The sequence below is a fragment of the Cydia pomonella genome, chromosome 11 (assembly GCF_033807575.1).
Source record: "Cydia pomonella isolate Wapato2018A chromosome 11, ilCydPomo1, whole genome shotgun sequence".
Lineage (NCBI taxonomy): Eukaryota > Metazoa > Arthropoda > Insecta > Lepidoptera > Tortricidae > Cydia > Cydia pomonella.
Genome location: NC_084713.1, coordinates 12,915,582 through 12,936,814, shown reverse-complemented (window position 1 = coordinate 12,936,814; position 21,233 = coordinate 12,915,582). Strand labels below are relative to the sequence as shown.

At 33.8% G+C, this 21,233-nt stretch overlaps 1 protein-coding gene and 1 long non-coding RNA gene across 2 annotated transcripts in view; one reads left to right on the top strand and one right to left on the bottom strand.

Annotated features, from left to right (window-relative positions):
* The window catches only part of LOC133522870 (circadian clock-controlled protein daywake-like), a 35,677-nt gene extending 14,606 nt beyond the window's left edge, over positions 1 to 21,071 (top strand). The window contains exons 2-5 of the mRNA XM_061858332.1: positions 5,216 to 5,435; positions 11,801 to 11,931; positions 15,681 to 15,836; positions 17,610 to 21,071. Of these exons, the coding sequence (XP_061714316.1) occupies positions 5,216 to 5,435; positions 11,801 to 11,931; positions 15,681 to 15,836; positions 17,610 to 17,776 (674 nt within the window). The 3' untranslated portion in view covers positions 17,777 to 21,071. The remainder of the gene's footprint in view (positions 1 to 5,215; positions 5,436 to 11,800; positions 11,932 to 15,680; positions 15,837 to 17,609) is intronic.
* Positions 1 to 21,233, bottom strand: part of LOC133522882 (uncharacterized) — a 212,076-nt gene that overhangs the window by 69,334 nt on the left and 121,509 nt on the right. The gene's annotated exons all lie outside the window — the stretch shown is intronic.

Genomic DNA, 21,233 nt, shown 5'->3' with positions numbered 1-21,233 from the left:
AATAACCTCCCTCTTACGTAATACTAAAATGTCACTAATGTTATATTTTTTTTATATATACGTCGGTGCCAAACAAGCATACGGCCCGCCTGATGGTAAGCAGTCTCCATAGCCTATGTACATGTACACCTGCAACTCCAGGGGAGTTTTAGTATCATTAGTCAAATGCATTGAATCTTAAAGTATTAAACCCTAGATACGTAGTTCAATGGAACCAATCTGTTTCTCCATCCTCCATCTCTGTTTCTCTTAAAATAGTTGCAATATAAAAATTTCACCTTGTATCCTTTGTTCATACACCAATAATAATCTTAATGAATTGTGAGCAGGATAAAAACTGTCCCGTTTCTTTTTCAAAATATAATTTGTCTTATTTTCGTAATCAAATTTTACTAAATAGTATGAACTGTATATGCTAGATATCAGTCCTAAGTCGGCCTAAATTAAATGATTTCTAATTAACGCGTGAAATTTCATTACATTATTTTTTTAAATCTTATTCCACAATACGTTGTAAGGCTGGCACATTAATAAAATAAATACATGAAGGTAAAAACGGCGGACTTCATGCCTTAAGGCATTCTCTACCAGTCAACCAATTGGGCTAAACCAGAAAGATTAAGTAAGTGCAGTGTGTTTTAAAGTAAATAAAACGATATTAACTTAACACATTTAATTAAAACAAATAGATATAGGTGTATATGTATACATTGATATATACATTTTTTATACCCAGTGTTAGATTATGTTAGTCTTGTCTCAGTTAAAAAACTCTTACATTATATTATCATAATTAAACCTATTAACATAATTTAAGAATTGTGTGTTTATATATAATACACGCAAACCATTAAAGTAGCATTAAATACTCGGATATTTCGCCCTTACCCTTAATTATATTTTTTATTGGCCTTAATTATCGTCTTTTTTGTTCTAACGCGAACATTTGTGCATGATTATCAGTGGATGCTCGTAAATATTTCCTGTAATTTCCAATGGCTGTTATTTTACATGCAAATGGTGCTTTATATCATAAAACAATGATGATATAACTGTACTCCGGCATTGGCTTTGGTTTTAGAAACGAACAAATAAGTGACACTAAAATATCTGTCGCACGATATCTATTTAATGGCCAGATTCGACGTCAAATATTTGCTAAAAATAAACGTCACTTTTCAAACTGATACATATATCCAATCCATATGTATCTTTAGAAAAAAATTAAACGTATAATCTTTCGGATTTATCTCTTTAAAAATAAGTCTGGCTATAATATTTCGCTAGGTAACGAGGTATTAAAGCAAGATATGAGTAAATTACCTGGTTATAAACACCTACATCATTAATTCGCCATCACGTGTCGTATTCATACAGACAAAAAGGTCAACTGCACTACACGTAGCCATAATAATAACTCAAAGATAATTAAAAGGACCTTGTCACACTGCCTTCCCAACTTAACCTAAAATCAGGCAGTCATTATTACTAAGGGCCATTGGCATTGCATATGGTGAATTAGCAGCGATGCAATGCGATATGGTTCCGAGGACTGGTCACTTGGGTGTTCGTGCGTGGGTATTAAAGGGTTAGCTACTTTAATCCTTACCGTGGAATTTCCAATTTTAGGAACGCTACTGAATCAGTAGTACTGATTACCCCCAATTTATATGTCCACTTTCCCGAATGAATGTACTCGTAGCGAGACGATGGCTGCGATACGCGTCATACTCGTGAACTGGTGCTGTCTGTGGAGACCGGTCTATTTAAACCTACAAGGGCTACATGTTATGTTATGTACTTTTAAGAATGTAACTTTACTTTAGGGTGGCATTAACGTGAGAAACTTCATTCGGTACTTGTCTGATTGTCTAATTGTAATATCATGTCTTTTAATTATTTATATAAGAACTCAAGTCTTGGAGACTCTTTACTTCTAAGGATGTTTTAATGATCGTTTTTTTTTAATTATTTTAGTATTTGTTGTTCGTATATTTTTATCATAGTATTTTTGTGTGATTCGCATTTAGAGACTATACACATCTCTAATAAAGTGTCTAATATTTCAATGATTCCATATTTTGTAATTTTTATTGCTTGTACAAATTTGATATGAAAAGTGCCCATGCGGCCTATTTGCTTAATTAATGTTTGATGTTTATCCCATAAACACGACAATATAAGGTAAAAAAGTACCAGACAGATGCAATCGAAAAGTCACTTCATTTCCATAAATTATTGATTCATGCATTTCACTCGTACTTGTCCGTACATGTATTGGCGCGAGCGAGACGCACGACATTATTTAGATATCCTTTTGATGTCACAATGTAAGTTTGAATTGGAGACCATCACGAACGTTCACTTGACATCAAAACGATATCTGAATCATGTTAGTTATCATTCGCGAGTGCGTCACGCTCGCGCTAGCATATGTACGGATAAGTCCGAGCGAAATGAAATGAACGACGTTCAAATTGGCATGTTGGTCTTATCATTTTTATATCGAATGGCAAATTTGAATTGGCCTTCAAGTAACTTTTATTTGAGCTGTTTAAAGGAGCTAAAAGAGGTCCGAGAGTCAGTTGGCTCTTTTGTTTATTTGCCTCCTGCACTTAGTTAGCGATGTTTGGGAATTGCCAGGGTGCCTAGACAAGATGTCAATTATTTGCGCTACGACAACGAAACACTATCTGTCTCTCTATCGCACTAATATCTAAAAGACCTCTAGAGGGACAAAAAGCTTTTCGTTGTTAGAATCTTGGCTAGGCCCTCGGGTTAGGATTGTGGATATAACACAGATAAGGCTTTTGCGTGCCATTTACTGGCATTTACGCGTATTGTACAATAATCGACGAACATTACTAGTGTTAAAGCGAAGATATTCTGCGGTTTGATGAAATAAATAATGCATTCAGACTACTTATAGGTTCAAACTTTAATTGAACTTGAACTGGACGGATCAGGGATTCCGGTTGAATTCAGGTTTATTGAATGAAAAAATCTTATGAGATGTTGGCATTTCAATGATTCGAAGAGTCGTTGGTAAAACTAAATAATTACCTAACTTTTTTTTTATACCACGTCGGTGGCAAGTTGTTTAGTTTTTACAAGCTTTTATTTAGCTTGCCCTGTTAGTATGTATGTATACATATTTGTGTATAATATGTGTTAGTGTGGGTCAAATCTTGCAAGTTAAATTTGACCCACTTCCCGATTTCCGATTAAGCTGAAATTTTGCATATATAATTATGTTAAATCGGTTAACAATGCAGTATTATGATGACATGGAGCTGATCTGATGATGGAGACAGGATGTGGCCATGGGATTTCTGAGATAAATCGCAAACTAATTGATATAATTGTCTCGATGAGTATTAGTTTCATGTGGAAAGAAAAGTACCTAGTCAGCGATAAAACCTTGTACAGTCGGCGTCAAATACTTAGTAACAACCAAAGTAGCCAAATAGGTCGGTACACCATATATTTAGTATGGTGTACCGAACTATTTGGCCACGTTGACTGCTACGGAGTATTTGACGCTGACTGTACCTAAGATAAAATTTTGGCCAATAACTTGTTACCATTCTATATGCTCCTTAAATCCTTGCGTGCCGCGATGTAATATCGAACATGAAATATTGCAACATGACAGATTTAGTTTAATGTAGTTTAAATAGCCGTAAAACATGGCTAACATTAGAATGGCAAAGCGTAAGGACGTTTGATTTCATACAAAAAGTTTTATGTGCTGTTACTATGACCTTTAGCACAAAACTTTTAGCATAAATGACTGCGCGATTCAGGCATTGTCCTACCTAAAGTTTAGTGATATCGCACCAAGTAATCTTGACGTCATAATATAAAAAAACCGGCCAAGTGCACGTCGGTCTCGCGCACGTACATAGGGCTCCGTACCATTATCTATAAAAACGGCAAAAAATCACGTTTCTTGTATGGGGGGCTCCCTTAAATATTTTTTTTTTCTGTTTTTTAGTATTTGTTGTTATAGCGGTAACAGAAATATATTATCTGTGGAAATTTCAAATGTCTAACTATCACGGTTCATCAGATACAGCCTGGTGACAGAAGGACAGCGGAGTCTTAGTAATAGGGTTTTACCCTTTGTGTGCGAAACACTAAAAAGGCAGAATTTTCTTTAAAAAAAAATTCTTGTTTTAAGAAGATATTGAACCAACGATTTTTTTCTCATTTTAGGTATACACTGTGTAATTGTAAACTCTTTTAATTTTAAGGGTGCATTTCTGTTGAATTAAAAAAATGTTTTTACCTAATAAGGCCCCTGTGAACTAGAATATTGATCGATGTTCGAAATGATATTGATATGTCAAAGTTTTCAATTGTTTGGTTAAGTTAAATAGCCTATGTTGCCACAACGCTATAAGCAGTATTTAATTACTTTTTACAAAAAAATAAAAGTTTATATATTTTTTAGCTTAGTAAAAAAACGTGAATAATCATTTATCATTTAAATGTACCTATCTTACTGAGCTTTACAAACAAAGTACGAAACAGTAGGTACACTGCCGCTTAACCCAATTTAAGGTTTACAAAATGCTGAACACAGATGGCACAGTATTAAATATTGTATTCAAGGACTAAAAGATAAATTTTATGAAGAAAAATGGATATGCCGCTTAGTTTTTGCTAATCTTAAACCACAGATGGAGATGGCGCTGAGAATTGATAGAGCAACTTCATCAGTTATTTTATTTATTGAATCTTTATTGCACAAAAGAAACAAGGCCAGGTCAAGAGCACCCTAAACCCGCGAGCGTGTATGAGGAATGTTATGAAAGTGAAGGAAGCGAAAGAGGTAGGGACCTAAGGGATCGTCGTGGAAGTCGTCTCTGCCTAACCTTCTGGGAAAAAGGCGTGATTAAGGTATATGTATGTATTTATTTAATCTTTATTGCACAAAAGAAAATACAATCGTACAAAAGGCGGACTTAATGTTATAAAAAAATCTCAACCAGTCAACCTTCAGTTAGTTAAACCAGACACGCCTATTATGGATGGATATCAATTATATCCACGTGATAAAATAAGTGTGAAAGAGACAGACACTATCATTATCATGCTGTAATGCAGACATATGAAACCATAATATTCGTACTAATTATCGCTACTTTTAGTTATTTCGATAATATCGATAAGCTACCGTAAAATAACACTATTCATTTTAATATTACAGCGGATTTCATTAACCCCTGCAACAACACTGAGCCGGCCTGCCTGATAAAGGCTACCCAAGATGCAGTCCTACCCTTCACAAAAGGTCTGCCTGACATCGGGGTGCCTTCTCTGGACCCCTTTGTTATTGACGAACTGCCCATACAACTGCCTGGAGTCAAAGTTACCTTTCTGGATGGAAAAGCAACGGGACTGAGGAAATGCCAAGTGCTGAATGTTGAGTAAGTTTACTATTTTACATGTTGAAATACCTACTTGTTTTTAGAGCTCCGAACCCTAAATCACTAGAGAGATTACCGTTTTCAGGCTCAAATCTATATAAAGTATTGTTTTATATTTTAGTCAAATGTACTATACACCGTGTTTTTTTTTTTTTCATTTCTGAGCATTCCTGAGCTTAAATTAAGTAACTTTCGCAAAGACACCGGTATTCTAATTAACTCCATTTCGGAGATAATCAATCATTTATTTTTATCTTATAAGGCCCCTACGAGCATGTACACTTGCCTTAGGGCCTGTTTACATATTAATTCGTGTTTAGTACGAGTTAATACATATGCTACTAAACGAACGTACTTTCTCGGACGATCGATGTTTGAAATGTCATTGATATGTCATTGTTTTCAATTGTTTGGTTGAGTTGAATGTAATGCCCGTATTACAACAACGCTATCTGCAATATTTAATTCCTTTTTATAAAAAAAAATGCTTTTTTTTTTTTAATTACCCATGCCATTTATTTCCTTAAACGTACTTACTCATGGCAGTCATGCCCCGAAGTTAACGGAATTCAATAAAAACACGGTGTATATTATACAAAAACAATATAACTAGTACGAAAAATACTATATTTTTATCACTAAAGAAAGGGGTACCTATACAAATGTCACCGATATCGCATCGTATGCGACTTGTATTTTTAAACGCCACAATTCGCCTCAAATTGGCGACCTATTTTTTCAATAACCCAAAAGTAAATACTATATTATTTTTTTATATAAATACTATTTTTCTGTAGAAAAAAAGGTGGTAACCCTACTCAAATCTATGTTCATGATGCGTAATTTAAGACGATTTAATACTCAAATGTTTCACGTCGAGGGATTAACAATATTGTTTATTACTTTTCAACATACAATATGACGTACGAAAGAAAGATGTAACATTGTTGGTTTTTCATTGGAACGACGATTTGAATATCGTCAAAAAGGTTTTTTTATACTACGTCGATGGCAAACAAGCATACGGCCCGCCTGATGGTAAGCAGTATCCGTAGCCCATGTACGCCTGCAACTCCAGAGGAGTTACATGCGCGTTGCCGACCCTAAACCCGCCCCCCCCTAACTATGACCTCAACTATGGTCTCAATATGGCACTAATAATAGGTCGCAATTCTCAACCGATTCCCGTAAAATTTGGTGAGCAGGTTCAGTAGAATAAAAGAAATAGTAGTACTTAAATATAACTTTCCTGTCGTTTCGTTTTTTTTTTTTGGAGAAAGTTCAAAATGTTGAAATTGGCAAAAAGGACTTAAGTGCCATTAGCGTCTATGTCACTTAAGACTATTGCGAGTACGCTGTAATAATGACTTAAAGAAGTAAGTACTTATTTATTTTTTACATTATTTATGTTTATGTATCATAACGCGAGTTCTACAGTTCACAGAACTACTACACTAGTTAAAATACATGGTTATGGATAATAAATATTATTTAAAAAAGTAAATTCTCCATTTAATTTTGTGAAGTTGAAGTAAGGACATAAGTAAGGACATCTTGTAACCTTTATTTTATTAAATCAAACAAGTCCAGAAATGTGGAAACACTTTCTTGAACAACGGACGATCAACCGGTACGACATCGTGTCATCATAGTCGACCTTGACACTATTGTTTCAATTTATAAACTTAAAGTTGATATCGCAATTTTATAATTTTTGTGCTTTTCAAGGTAACTGAAATCTAAAATTAAAGTTGAATGATGTTGAACTTCTGGAGTTACAGATTACCTATTATCAACTGCCAACTAATTGTATCACCCATCGGAAACAAACAATAAAAAAATATGTCAAGATACTTTTGCTCTTTTTTAGGGTTCCGTACCCAAAGGGTAAAACGGGACCCTATTACTAAGACTCCGCTGTCCGTCCGTCCGTCCGTCCGTCTGTCACCAGGCTGTATCTCATGAACCGTGAAAGCTAAACAGTTGAAATTTTCACAGATGATGTATTTCTGTTGCCGCTATAACAACATATACTAAAAATTAAGGAACCCTCGGTGGGCGAGTCCGACTCACACTTGTCCGGTTTTTTTAGTAAATATTTAAGGACAATCTTACACAAATCAAACTAGCCCCAAACTAAGCAAAGTTTGTAATAAGGATTCTAGGCGACGATATACGTATATAGATAAACACATACTTATATACATAGAAAACACCCATGACTTAGAAACAAACATCGGTGATGTACACGCAAATAAATGCCCTACCGGGATTTAAACCTGGGACCGTCGGTTTCATAGGCAGGGTCACCTACCTACTAGGCCAGACTGATCGCTGGATTATGCATTTATGCACTTCTTATGTTATTGAAGCCGCAATCAACAAAGTTGCCATGAAATAAACCTTACTTAATTATAATGACTCTAACCTTTCAACCATTATAATTATTATTGCAGCTACGAGCTACGTGCGCATCACCTAACACGGTGATGTATTAATAACGTATAGATTGGACATGATTAATTGATTCTATTCTCAATTCGAATAATAATTTTGAATTATTCAGTTAAAGCAGTAGTAGATTTTAGACAATTCAACGGCCTTTAACAATACTTACACAAAGCTCCTTAAAATTAGTTACAACGAACTCAACATAGTGAGTCTTATTTACAACGGACTGGCGGGACAACGGAACGGTTTGGTTTCGGAGAGCATAACTATGCAGAGTAACATTAACAATACATCAACCGTTCTATCTATCAGATAGCGTTCGTGCATTGCATACATGGCTTTTCCTTATTTCTCATGTAAGTATATTTCAGTTGGCCATGAACTGCTGGTATCACTAAATAAATTCAACCATACGTATTTATCTCGTAAATAGATAGCTTTCTTGAGCGACTTTAATTCAACACTACTAATATTCATCAAAGGATCTGTTCAATGAACTGTTTCCAACAAAGATGGCAGTTACGAGTACTATGTTTCTAAATACCTAGAGAATCGAAATAAAAAAATATTTATATTTAAAATAGACATGGCGTGTAAAAACACAAGCAGAATATGTGGTTAAAATCCAATGTAGCTTTTTTTTTATTTAATCACAGGAAACAGAATTTAGACACCTAGAAATGATTATTTTTTAAATTTAAATTGTATACAGATTTATATAGTGTTAACATAACTATTCTTAATGAACAGCATGTCTTTTTATTTTCTTCAAACATTTTTTGTTATTACAATCGCTAGTTTTTGAAATTACGTGCCTGCATGTAGACAGAATACTCTGGACATTTATTTGCAATATTTATATTAAATCTGTGAATTTCATCTCACAGTCCGATTATATAAGTTTATAACTCTGGTCAGATCAGTCTTCTGTGGCCCGGTGTGTAGGCATCCCACACAGATTGCTTCACAGCAATTACCGGCGCGGTGCATTATTCTCACAGTTGCGTAAACCGACTTTGAACGAACCTTTTGTTGCTTTAGTGCCTGTGAGAACTTAAACTTGAAGGTTCAATGAACGTAACCTTGCAAAAAATCGTCCACTAATTCTAATGTGCTGGAGTTCCTTGAAATTGTGGCATTGTAAATAATGTTAGTTACATTGTAGATACCTGCACCATCACCCATAACAGCCGTAATTGATGCTTCAAAATGTATTGAATCGTTTACCGTATTCTTGCAAAATATATTCCAAATTCAAACTGTTTTAATGACAGACAATTTTAAATTCTATTCTTTAAAAAATTATTATACTGAACAAGTTCAGATGAAACTCTATAATTTCGTATGTTTATGTTATTAATTCATGTTGTTATTTAACCCATGCCTGTTAATGAAATCCTAATATTGAACAGTACATGTTCGTTTTTAGATAATATATACAGGGTGATTCATGAGACGTGAGCAGGTCCAAGCCTACACAATCAGTAAATGTTAATGAATCGTTCACAGTCATATTTAAGTAAATCAATTACGCTTTTTTCTGTTATCTAACTTTTTTTAAAGAACAAATTTGATGTTCTACAATCATGGACACCCTACAACACTTAATTAACGAAGATAAAACTTCTTTAACCGTTATGACAGTATTTTGATTATGAAGAAAATAAAATGTCACACTTGAGATACGATTTTTCTAAAGTAACCAGACTCCGATGACATTCAATTTGTCACTTGTTATGGATAAAACAAATAGGGTGACCATAACAGTCGTAAATAAAATAAAATAAAAATTTTGAAGAGAAAAAAATAATTTAACGTTAATCTCACAAATACTGGAACGAAACAGTTACTAATAACTTACTGAATACGCAGGCTTGATCCTGCTCACGTCTCCTGAATCACCCTGTATTTTAATATTACTTATAGTTATATAATTTTAAATTGAAAATTGTAATGTACATTGAGTATAAATTAAATGTATTTACAGAAGGTGCTACTTTCCCGCACGCGTGCGGGAATGAGCACTATCCGCACTATCCGTCCATATGTTCAAACTTTAAAGAGCCATAAAAGAAGAAACTGACTGACTGACTGACATATCAACGCACAGCCTAAACCGTTGGTTCTAGAGATTCCAAATTTGGCACGTAGGTTCTTTAGAAGGTCTAGAGGTGCACTAAGGAAGGACTTTTCAAAATTCACCCCCTAAGGGGGTGAAATGGGGGTTCAAAGTTTGTATGGGGAAACAAGATTAGTTAGACTATTTTATTCGAAACTTTACAAGAGTATTCCTAACCATAAATGAGTAAACACGTGTTTCAGGTTTTTTGAGAATTCAATCCCTAAAAGAGGGAAATATGGTGACTAAGTCTAAAAATCAACATGGGTATTATTTCTATGGTTTTTCGGATCGCTGATTACGGAAATAACAACGATTGTAAAATCGAACGAAGTGGACGCTATGTCCATGTCCATAAATAAGTCGCAGGGGCAAACTCTCAAATTCGCCGGAGTACACCTATGACAGAACTGTTTCTCCCGCGGTCAGTTCTATATAGCGTGCTCCCGTGTAAGTTCACCTCAAAGTTTGGTTCTATTGCTACCACCATCAAACATGGCAAAAAATGTTGTTCATAAGGCAGTACTTTAACAAGTATAAAGTTGTTGAACACTTCATTCATTTTTCAGAACATGATTCTGAATCTAATAATCGCGGACAAACATGCAGGTAAAACTGAGAACCTTTTTTTTTGCTTAGTACGCGGGCGAAGCCGCGGGCAAAAGCTAGTAAATTATAAGGCGGGTATATAGTAAATATAAAGGTTTCATTGACATAATTTCTAAATTTTGGTGGCAGTAGTTGATCTATTAGAAGTTAGCTAGCAGTCGGGAAATTTCGCTTTGGTGTGTGCAATTTTTGCTCACCTTTGTTTACATTTGTTAATATTTATTGTAAGCATTTATCTAAATTAATCGAATGTACCTATGAATAACAAAACAACTACATATTATAAAGATTATAAACAAAGGAAACACACAATGATGAATACAAGCAATCGCATAAATCAGATCATTTAAGGAACAAATCTATTTATTGTGTAAATCGGCAATAAATACATTACTAGGCGAAAATAATTACCCGAACGGTTTATTATACGGTTTAAAACTTAGCAATCGTCTAGACATCATTATCGTCCTTAACAATTCATTTGTCTGCGATATCTAATGTTTCTCATAAAACAATAGGGCTTGAAAACTTTATTAATTTGTAAGTTTAGAGGTGTATCATATCTTTTCTATAAATTACTTACTGTAGGCACAGACGTTACTTATTTGAATTGGTTATCCCAGATTTTGTGAATAGACTCTTTAACTTTTTATAAATCATATTAACATTTATTTACATAGTCTCGATCTTATACTTTTCAACCATATTTAAAATCAAATAATATTTTCCCTCTTTTTAAGTCTTGAATGGAGATGATATAGTATAACAAACATACATACTCGTTAAAATAACAAGAACTAATAATTGTTGGAAAATTGAAGATTTCACTTTGCATATTGAAAATTTTAAATTTATAAGTTGGTTTGACTTTCCGTTACTTGGTATTTTTTTGTGGGTCACAGTTTTCAAGTTGATACCTAATATTTTAAACTTACTTTCACCTCGCTCTCACTTTCTTCCCGACCTAAAAAATCTCATAGGTCTAACACTTCGGCCTAACTATTTACGACTAGATAACAGCCGTAACAGTCACTGGAAAAAATATTCAATTGCTCATTGTTCCAACAAATTCAAGATGAAATAGTTTTTTATTTTATATTTAAGTACTTACTTATTTTATATTATTTTACGCGTGATGGGAGCAGTGTGTATTCCTCAGATTTAAGAAATTACGTTTTATTTCCAGGGCTTATCTGGAGAAGAACATTTTCCAGCTGCAGGTGCGATGCAACATCACCATCAAGGGCAAATACACGGCAGTCGGCAGGCTGTTGCTCTTCCCCATCAACGGAGAGGGCGACGCTAAAATCAAAATCGGTAAGTATTTGTATCAACTAAATATAACAAAAAATACAATGGTTATATTTGGATGGCAAATGCAACAGAGTTGCCGTTATATCCGCTGTTGATGCGTTGAAGCGGGCGATCTAGTATGTCTAGGATTGAACATTCTCATCGTAACAACAATGCGGGAACAAGAGTAAATTATAAAGGAAAGAAATGTCACCGTCCATGATTTGATGCGACACGCGACGTGACACAGTTAAGGGGAAACATTAGTGGTCATTTTTCCATATAAACGTTCTCGACATTTTTCTCTCTGATTTGATTGGATTTTGGCCTTAGAAAAATATTTTTTTTATATGATTTCAATATTACTAGTGTCTTTACTTTTTTTTATATATAAGTATTCTTTTTATTGTTGTTACCTGGTTCTATTTCCCTTTAAAATTTATTTGTAGTTTTACCTATATGTCAAAAGTATAGTTGTTGGTGCAATAAAGAATATTTAAGGTCACTGTGGGCAAGACCGTCTACAAGGCAAGTCCGTCAACACGTTATAACTTTTGAATTAGAAAGCGTTTGCCGCTTTGGCGTCGAGTTTATAAGTCAGTTTTTCGCGCTAGTTCCCTCACTCTAAAACAGATGGCGCTGTGACAACGAACTTCAGAGCAATCCGCGTAAACAAGTCATTACGTGTATGGAACTCGAAGTGCTAGTGCGACAGTCTCTGCAAATAAAATTGTTAAAAATTGTTTGTGCCAAGATTTTGCACCAGAAATTGACTACGTAAGTAATACAAGACCCGGCAATCTTTATTATGTGTTTAAATTATCAGATATTGGCTTAGTTTTGTAATTATACGTTCCATCATTCATCACATTAAAATTTTGCTAAGTTGGAAAGTCCGTCTACTATGCACCAGGCAAGTCCGTCATATGCCGGACTTTCCTTGAATCAGAGGTTACCAACTGTTAAATGGCTTCAATATTATTTATTACGATTTTATAAGGTTACTACAGATATGTATCGTTACAACATTGCGCATGATGTTTGTGTTTTGTGTTTATTAACAATTTTGATCTCGAAACTACTAAAGAAATGTGTTCTTCATCCTCAGCACTATGTAACCGAAAATACAAATAAGAAAATACCTATTAAGTAAATAAATAAATAAATATTGGCCGCAAACTAAGCATAGCTTAGCTTTTACTATTTGTGCTAGGCGACGACATATACAAACTTATATAGATAAATACATCAAAAACAAACATGACTGGAGGAACAAATATCTGTGTAGATTATACAAGCAAATGCTCCTACCGGGATTCGAACCCATGATCATCGCCTTCATATGTTATATTATTATACCTATAACACATATTATTACCCTTTTTACTCCTCTTGAATTTTAGAATACGGTTGTAGTCATATTTTCTTGACAGTTTTGAAGATTAAAATCATTGCAGCCATATCAGTCCGTACGTATTTTTTATTTCGGAACATTTATTGTACTTATCGTGGTTTAGGCGTTTTGCCTACACCGTGATCACGACACGCTGTACCGCGCGTGCCACGCCGCTATGTGACGTGGGTTCTTCGCCTTACTTATCCTGAAAATTTACGTATGTAGGGTACCTACTTGTGTTATGGAGGTTGATTTGCCAATCACTATTTGATTTAAACTTAAACGGTGTTTGTAGTTAATTTTTTTTTTACAAGAACATATGGTACAGTACAGTAGATGTTATAAATTTACATTGTTGACCCCTAATATGTTCTGCCATATGGCATGTGAAAATGGTTTTCCCATGACATGACAAAGCCATGCATGTGGACACTAACTACTAAAACTAAAAATTATTACTATACTAAAATTGCTACTACTATGAGTTTATTTATGTAACCCTCTTTGATCTCCGTAAATTTAAAACAAGTAAATTTAAAATGACTATTGGTATTTTATTTGAGAAGTCCAAAAAATAAGTACGTATAATTATTTTCCAAAAAAGGTTTACCACCCCATTTTCGTAATATATGCCGGACTTACCTTTTAATAAGAAAAATTGTGTTTATTTCGAATCTAAACCCTATATTAACACGTTTAGAGTACACTTTTCATTGTCTTGTTTTATTCTTTGTAAGGATTCGAATACGAACACATAAGCACCCATAGTATGGCTGATATCGTTACTAGACGGACTTACCTTAAACTACACGGGAAGTCCGTCTACTCGCCGAATTTTTAAAAACACTATTGTTTTTGCTTAATTTATGATTAAAATGATCTGTCACTATAGCTTAACTATTATTTATGAAATTCTTCATCGTATGTGATTACAAGCGGTCACGTAAGTGAATAATTAACGGAGCTAGAATAGTCCAATGTAAAAAATAAATAAAGTATGCCGGTCTTGCCCGCAGTCACCTTACTTTCTTTCTTTTTTAAGAACTAGGTTACTTAAAAAAGTGCTAAAAATGGCCAAATAAATGCGTCGTAAACAGACTCCTAGCATACAAAATCGGTGACAATAAACGCATAAATCAAAACAGTGATATATAGATAATATTTTTCTCATTTTGTTCCTATTTTTTTTTATGATTGGTTAAGTTTTGAAGGAGGAAGATGTCGAGATCAAATCCTCGATTTCTGAGATTTTTACGCAGGATTTCAGTCAGCGACGGATATTTACCTAAAATTTTCAAATTTTGAGAAGGGGCTCAGCTGGTGGTGGAGGAAATCCTCTAAAGGTGATTTTCAGATGAGAATTGCAACTATGCAGTAACATTAGCGCCTCGGCGTTGACGCGGGCGAAGTCTCTGTCAATTTCAAGAAACAAATTATTACTCACTTAAGATCGAAATTATAAACATTAACAAACTGTTTATTTAAGTAGGTAACATTAATAAAAGTAGTTATACTTACACCTTTGTAATAACCTCCGTATATTAGTGCTTATAACATTGTAACATTGTAGGTATTAACTTGTGTATATAATATTCTTGTGTACCCCGTGTGGATGTATGTACGAGTATCAACGAACCTGCCCGTGCATACATATACATGGATGAATGAATACAGATTCACTCAAGTTACTGATAACTTTATTGTTACCAACTGATAACTTTGTTTTCCGCTTACTGCTCCTAGACTAGCTACTTATTATTATTAAGGTAGGGCACTCAAGGTCTATTAACACATTACTTATGTTTACATTATTTTTTGTATAAGACTGTTTGTTGCCTAAATAAAAAAAAAATAAAAAAAATATTTCAATGAAATGTGACCTTGAGTGATAGATTGTTGTAAAATTAATCAACACCGACTATTTTATTATTATTGCCTCATAAGTCAGGAACCCTTATTTCATTTTAAAAAGGCTTTTAAGGAATTACTATATTTAATCATAATTATGAATTTGAACGATTCTGCTTAAGTCGATAGTTATTGATCGTCAGTTTCATCAAAAAGCTTTGGTGCAGTCAATAACGTTACGATTTTTCCCCAAGATAATGCAAATGAATACAATAAATAAAAAAATAAGATATTTTCGCAAAGTCAGAAACATATATATCAATGATTAACGGCTCAATGTATTGATTCGTAACTACGTAAGTACGTTTAAATGTTGCTTTTTCACTGCTCACCATTTTTAGAATAAGCATCTTTTGGAATAAAGAGTTTATTCTCAGAAAAGTATCTGACATGACGGTCAGACAAGTCTATTTTTATCCCCTTTATAAGAGTATGTTTATTTCTATCTAAATAAGTACTATTTTTTCAGTAAACTCCGTTATCAAAATGGACATCAAAACTAAATACTACAAAGACAACGAGGGCCGCGACCATTTCGGCATCAAAAGCTACAGATACACTTTCGACTATGGTGATAGAATTTTCTATAACATCACCAATCTCTTCAAGGGAAACCCCGAATTAAGTGAGTGAATTTTCTGTTTCCGAATAAAGTGGGCAGTTAATTATATATTTAAGTTGCCTATTAGAGAGATGTATACCTTTAAATTAAGACAGAGTTAATATTTTGATATTTTTCTAGATGATACTGAAATGCAAAATCATACTGAATTTTATAAACGTCTGAAGATATTTCATACTTCTGGTATTTTTACTCCGTCGTCTTGAATAAACTTCATCTGGGTAGGCTGTAATATTCCCTAGAGAAATACTTAAAGTGATCCCCGTAACATAGGCAAATACTTACATATATTTCCTTACATATTTTAACATCTTCTATATATAGTGGTGGTTGCAGAAAGCATAAAAAGGTCAAATACGGCGGTATCTGAACAAAAAAAATCCTTTGGTAGAATTTATTTTTGTTTTGAAATGGAGCCACTCAATTTTTTTATGTAGTTTGGGGTGAGGAGGGGGGGGGGGGGGGGGTTCAGTGTCGGTGACTTCTGAGGATAATAATTGTGTAAGTTTAGGTTCTAAGTCAAGTTCCGTGTAATTTTCCACAAAATCGAAGATGTAGACGTAGATTTCATCTAAATCGGTTCGGCGTTATTGATTCCCCATACAAACCTACACTCGCTGATAATAAGATTAATTTTATTGAAATTTTATATTGATCTCTTGTTGACATTCAAATACGTATTATTTTTAGTTATTTTAATGTTAGAGTAATTATGTACATTAGAATCTTGTATTTTGGTTAATTTATGTATGCATAAATTAAACTTTATAATTAAGCATGAAAAACATTATAAAATAATCTTACGCCTACAGGCAAAACGTAGTGTTCCACACCATGTGTAATTATAAGACCAAATTATTATACCTATGATTTACGAAATGATTCTGATTCCTTTTCACTTTTAAGGGAAATTTTATAGGATAAAAACTATCTCATGTTCTTCTCCAGGACTCAAACTATCACTTTACTAAATTTTAACTAAATTGGTTCAGCGATTTTAGCATGAAGAGAAATTAAAAAAAAAAGGTTTTTTTCATTTATGATTTTACTTCGGAATGGTATCAATATGATACCATAAATGAATTCGACATCCCCGATTTATACAAAAACCGGACAAGTGCGAGTCGGACTCGCCCACCGAGGGTTCCGTACTTTTTAGTATTTGTTGTTATAGCGGCAACAGAAATACATCATCTGTGAAAATTTCAACTATCTAGCTATCACGGTTCATGAGATACAGCCTGGTGACAGACGGACGGACGGACTGCGGAGTCTTAGTAATAGGGTCCCGTTTTACCCTTTGGGTACGAAACCCTAAAAACGATACCAAACTTGGACTCGTGTAGCTTAAATAATTTACATACATAGATATTAAGATAATGTTGACAGCTTTTACATTTAAAATCTTGCTGGCTTCACTTCTTTAATCTATCCTTGGGTCCTAAGGACTAAGGACCAATCCTACCAAAGGATTTTTTTGTTCACGCAACGGCGTATTTTATGAGCTGCACCTTCGACTACTATTATTATCTATTAATTTTAATGTTTTTTTTTTAATTAGGTGAAATTCTCGATATTGATAATTGTTAATTCGCCATTCTTCTGCCCTAGGCACTTACACCAAAGTTTTTTAGATAATTAAATACCAACATTGTTGACAAAATTCACCACAGTAATCTAAAATAAAGATTTTACGAATTTTACGTTATAAAGTGAAAGTGCAGTGAGAATATTACGACAAGTCACATAACTAACGCCAATGTTATTGTTTTTCAGGCAACACAGTACTCGTATTCCTGAATGAAAACTGGAGGACAGTCACAGAAGAATTTGGAAAGCCAGTCGTAGACTACGCCATGAACGTCGTTGTGTCCACAGCAACTAAGTTCTTCAGTGCTGTGCCCTACGACGAGCTGCTATACGTACCCATTCCTAAATATTGAAGAAAACATTATTAAAAAAAATTATCGATTTAACCTACCACTCATTTGTTTAAAACTGTGTGGTGATCCGGTTTGTGATGAGAATGTCCTTTTATTTATGTAGTTGTAACTGATATTAAAAATTACGTTCAAATGATTGATACGGAATATCAGTGAAGTTATTGGAGTTTAACAAATGCTTTTCTATTTTTTATATACTACAGACTTTTCGTTTGACAGCCAAGAAGATTTGCATCAGCAATAATTATTATATTTCGTCACTTCATTTTTCAGATATAATTTTATATTAACCATGTATAAAGATGTGAGAAGATGTTTGATCATCAATTATTGTAGTCATCCATTATCTTTGTTTAATACTTAACAAACCTGTATCGCTACAAACAACAGCACGATTTATAAGTATGTATTTTCCATTCGAGGCATTAAAGACGAGGCAAATACTTAAGATCGGGAAATTGTAAATAACTTTATCAAACTTCATTTCTATTCTGATAGCGGACTGAGTAATAATTGACATTAGCAATCGATTTCATGATGTAAGTTGAATGTGAGAAATTAAAGACCACCTTTACCGAGCCTTAAATCGAGGCTTTTTAAATGTTTATTAAGTAAATAAGTATAAATACGAGTAATATAATACGAAATAGGAGTTTAATAAGAGATTATATTCAATACAATATATTATTTATAATTGTCAAGTATTGAGGAATAGGATTGTAATCGAATTTAAACTGTCGGTAGTCATACTATCTCTCGTGACCGCTACTCATACACTGTTAGGCCTTCGAATTGTAGGCATAAGCGTAACGTAAAATCGTTTCAACTTCGAGACGCGTAGAGTTCTGGACAACACGCGTCGCGTAAGCGTAATTGTTTTATAAGTGAAATCTTATTAGTTGAAATCAATGGCGTCACTGCCGTCAGATGTCTTCGGCGGGTGTACCAACGATCTTACTTTCTCGTCAGATGAAGAAGATTTTTTATTGTTTGATTATGTCAGAAGCTTTGTTTTTTACGCCTGTATTAAGCTACGCCTATCGTAGTGACGACAGAAATCCGATACGCTACGCCACGACGACGATTCGTATGCGGACTTGTGTGAACTTTTTCGTGCTCGTAGCGCTCTCGTTCTGCGCGCGTATTACGATACGCCGAAATGCGTCTCTTACGCCTATGCTCCATGTGCTGAGGACTTTAGTTCTCGAAAATGGAGACCTTGGATCTGCGAAGCATGTCGCACGAGTGACTAAAATACGTAAGTTATACCGTATAATAAGCTTAGGAATAGGATTGTAATGTGTAAATACCACATGTTTCAAAAAAGTAAACTTTTTGTATATAATATCAAATTACTCAAAAAAAAGGAAACATGATAAAACTTCTAGAATTTAAGCTATTAAGTTCTGTATAAATATTTTCCTTGCTATTGTAAACTATTGCCGGTTATCGTAGTACCATAAAATGGAATAAGTAGGGATTACGGGGCCAGTTGGGTTATGAATGGGGTGAAGAGGGATAACAGAGGGATGAGTTGTTTTTTACAGGCTACTGCTACTTAAATTATAAATATTCTAATAACAAATCAAGCTATTATAATGTTCATAATCCCAAAGTGTTGATACAACAATTTTCAAAACTCACCTTAGTAGGAAATTCCTCCTCATCTCTACTACGGGGTGACCTACTATTCCGTATTTATCTTTAAAGTTATGAAATTGAACTACACAAAATCATAAAAAAAACTAAAATTCAATCGACCGGAACGTTTGTTACGTATAAAATCAGTTTGCCACATGTAAAAATAAAATTTTATCGAGGTTTTAATGTCAGTTTTGTCCCTACTCACCCCACTTTACGGTATTTAGCTAAAATTATTACCTTTTTTTAGGGTCCGCCTACGATATATTTTTATTGAGTGATTTGATCTGCGGCTGTAACACGGTCGCATTTTTATCATTTGTCAGTATGCCCGTCACTTTCGCGCTTACATACTTGTTAGAAAGTGACAGGCATGGTGACAAATGATAAAGAGCCGACCATCATAGCCCTAATGAACTGCTTCTTCCTCAACAAGAGAAAAGAACACATAAAAATCTGATAAAACCTGCATGTGTCTTTGGTTTTGGCTAAATATAATACTATTTCTTTATAAGAAAGACAATTGAACAACTTTAAGTTCTAATTTAAAAAATATAGTTCGTGTCATTTACGAAGACACGTGCCTTGACTCGTAATGTTATGTTATTAAAGGTTAGATTTGACCAATCTGAGTGGCATGGTGGATGACACGAACTATATGAACCCAAAATCAATCGACGATTTAAAAAATACCTGTAATAATGATGTTATTAGGTAATTTACATAGAGGTATATATCAAGTGTAGGTATAATTATTCAAAACTTGCCATGAAAATTACAATTGAGGGTTTGTTATAATTTGATCTATTTCTATTTTTATCATTTTAAACATGTACTCACGGTACAGATTTTACTAGAAACTTTTATAATGATACCGTTATTTAATTTATCAGTCAACAAATCACATGCAGGCCTCAGGACTCAACAGAAATTTGGTGTAGTTATACGTATGCAAGTTCAGTGTTAATGTATCATTGAGCTGGTCTCATGATAGAGATAATAATGGCCACATGAACTCTGTTAAATAACAATTTTGCGGCTGCATGTCGAGATTTTGATTCTTTATAATTATTACAATATGCTATTGATTACCTGTATAAAATGTAAAGTTGAATGCAAAACATTGTTTCGAAAATAAACTTTTTGATACTTAAAATCTAAATTATATTTTGGCGTGACATTTACGTTTCTAACATTTATTTGTGATCAATTAAATGTTTACATTGTTAACTTCAAATAAACGTTTCATAGTTCTAACTAAGCTTTCTATGTATGTACTTATATAATTTATTTCGAGTGTTATCAAAAACACAGCATATTTTCCCAGCTATAAAAATAATACCACGAATAAAACTGTAACTAATCATTTAAGTTATTTACCTATAAAGATAAACCCTCTAATTCATAAACGTGTACTAAAGTTACGATGCCGCTAATAATCGTTTGTCCCTTTCCATCATACCAATACGTCGGAAAGGGACAAACGATTATTAGCGGCATCGTAACTTTAGTACACGTTTATGAATAAGGGGGTAAATGTTTGTTTTACTATGGGTTAAAATCCTTTGTATTTTACATACTTAGGTTCAATTTATTTACTGGTAGGTACAAGTACGTAAAGTTTAGATAAATAAAATGTTATGTAACTACTTGATATGGTCTTATTGATCCGATTAGTAGCCTTTTGGCTCAATATTATTTCCGACCCTACATAAGGTAGCATGGTTATCGTAAACTCAGGTGGGTAACTATTTCTAGTCTTATAAAAACTATAACTGTGGTCCAATTTGGATGTGCGGCTCTGCCGCGGCACAGG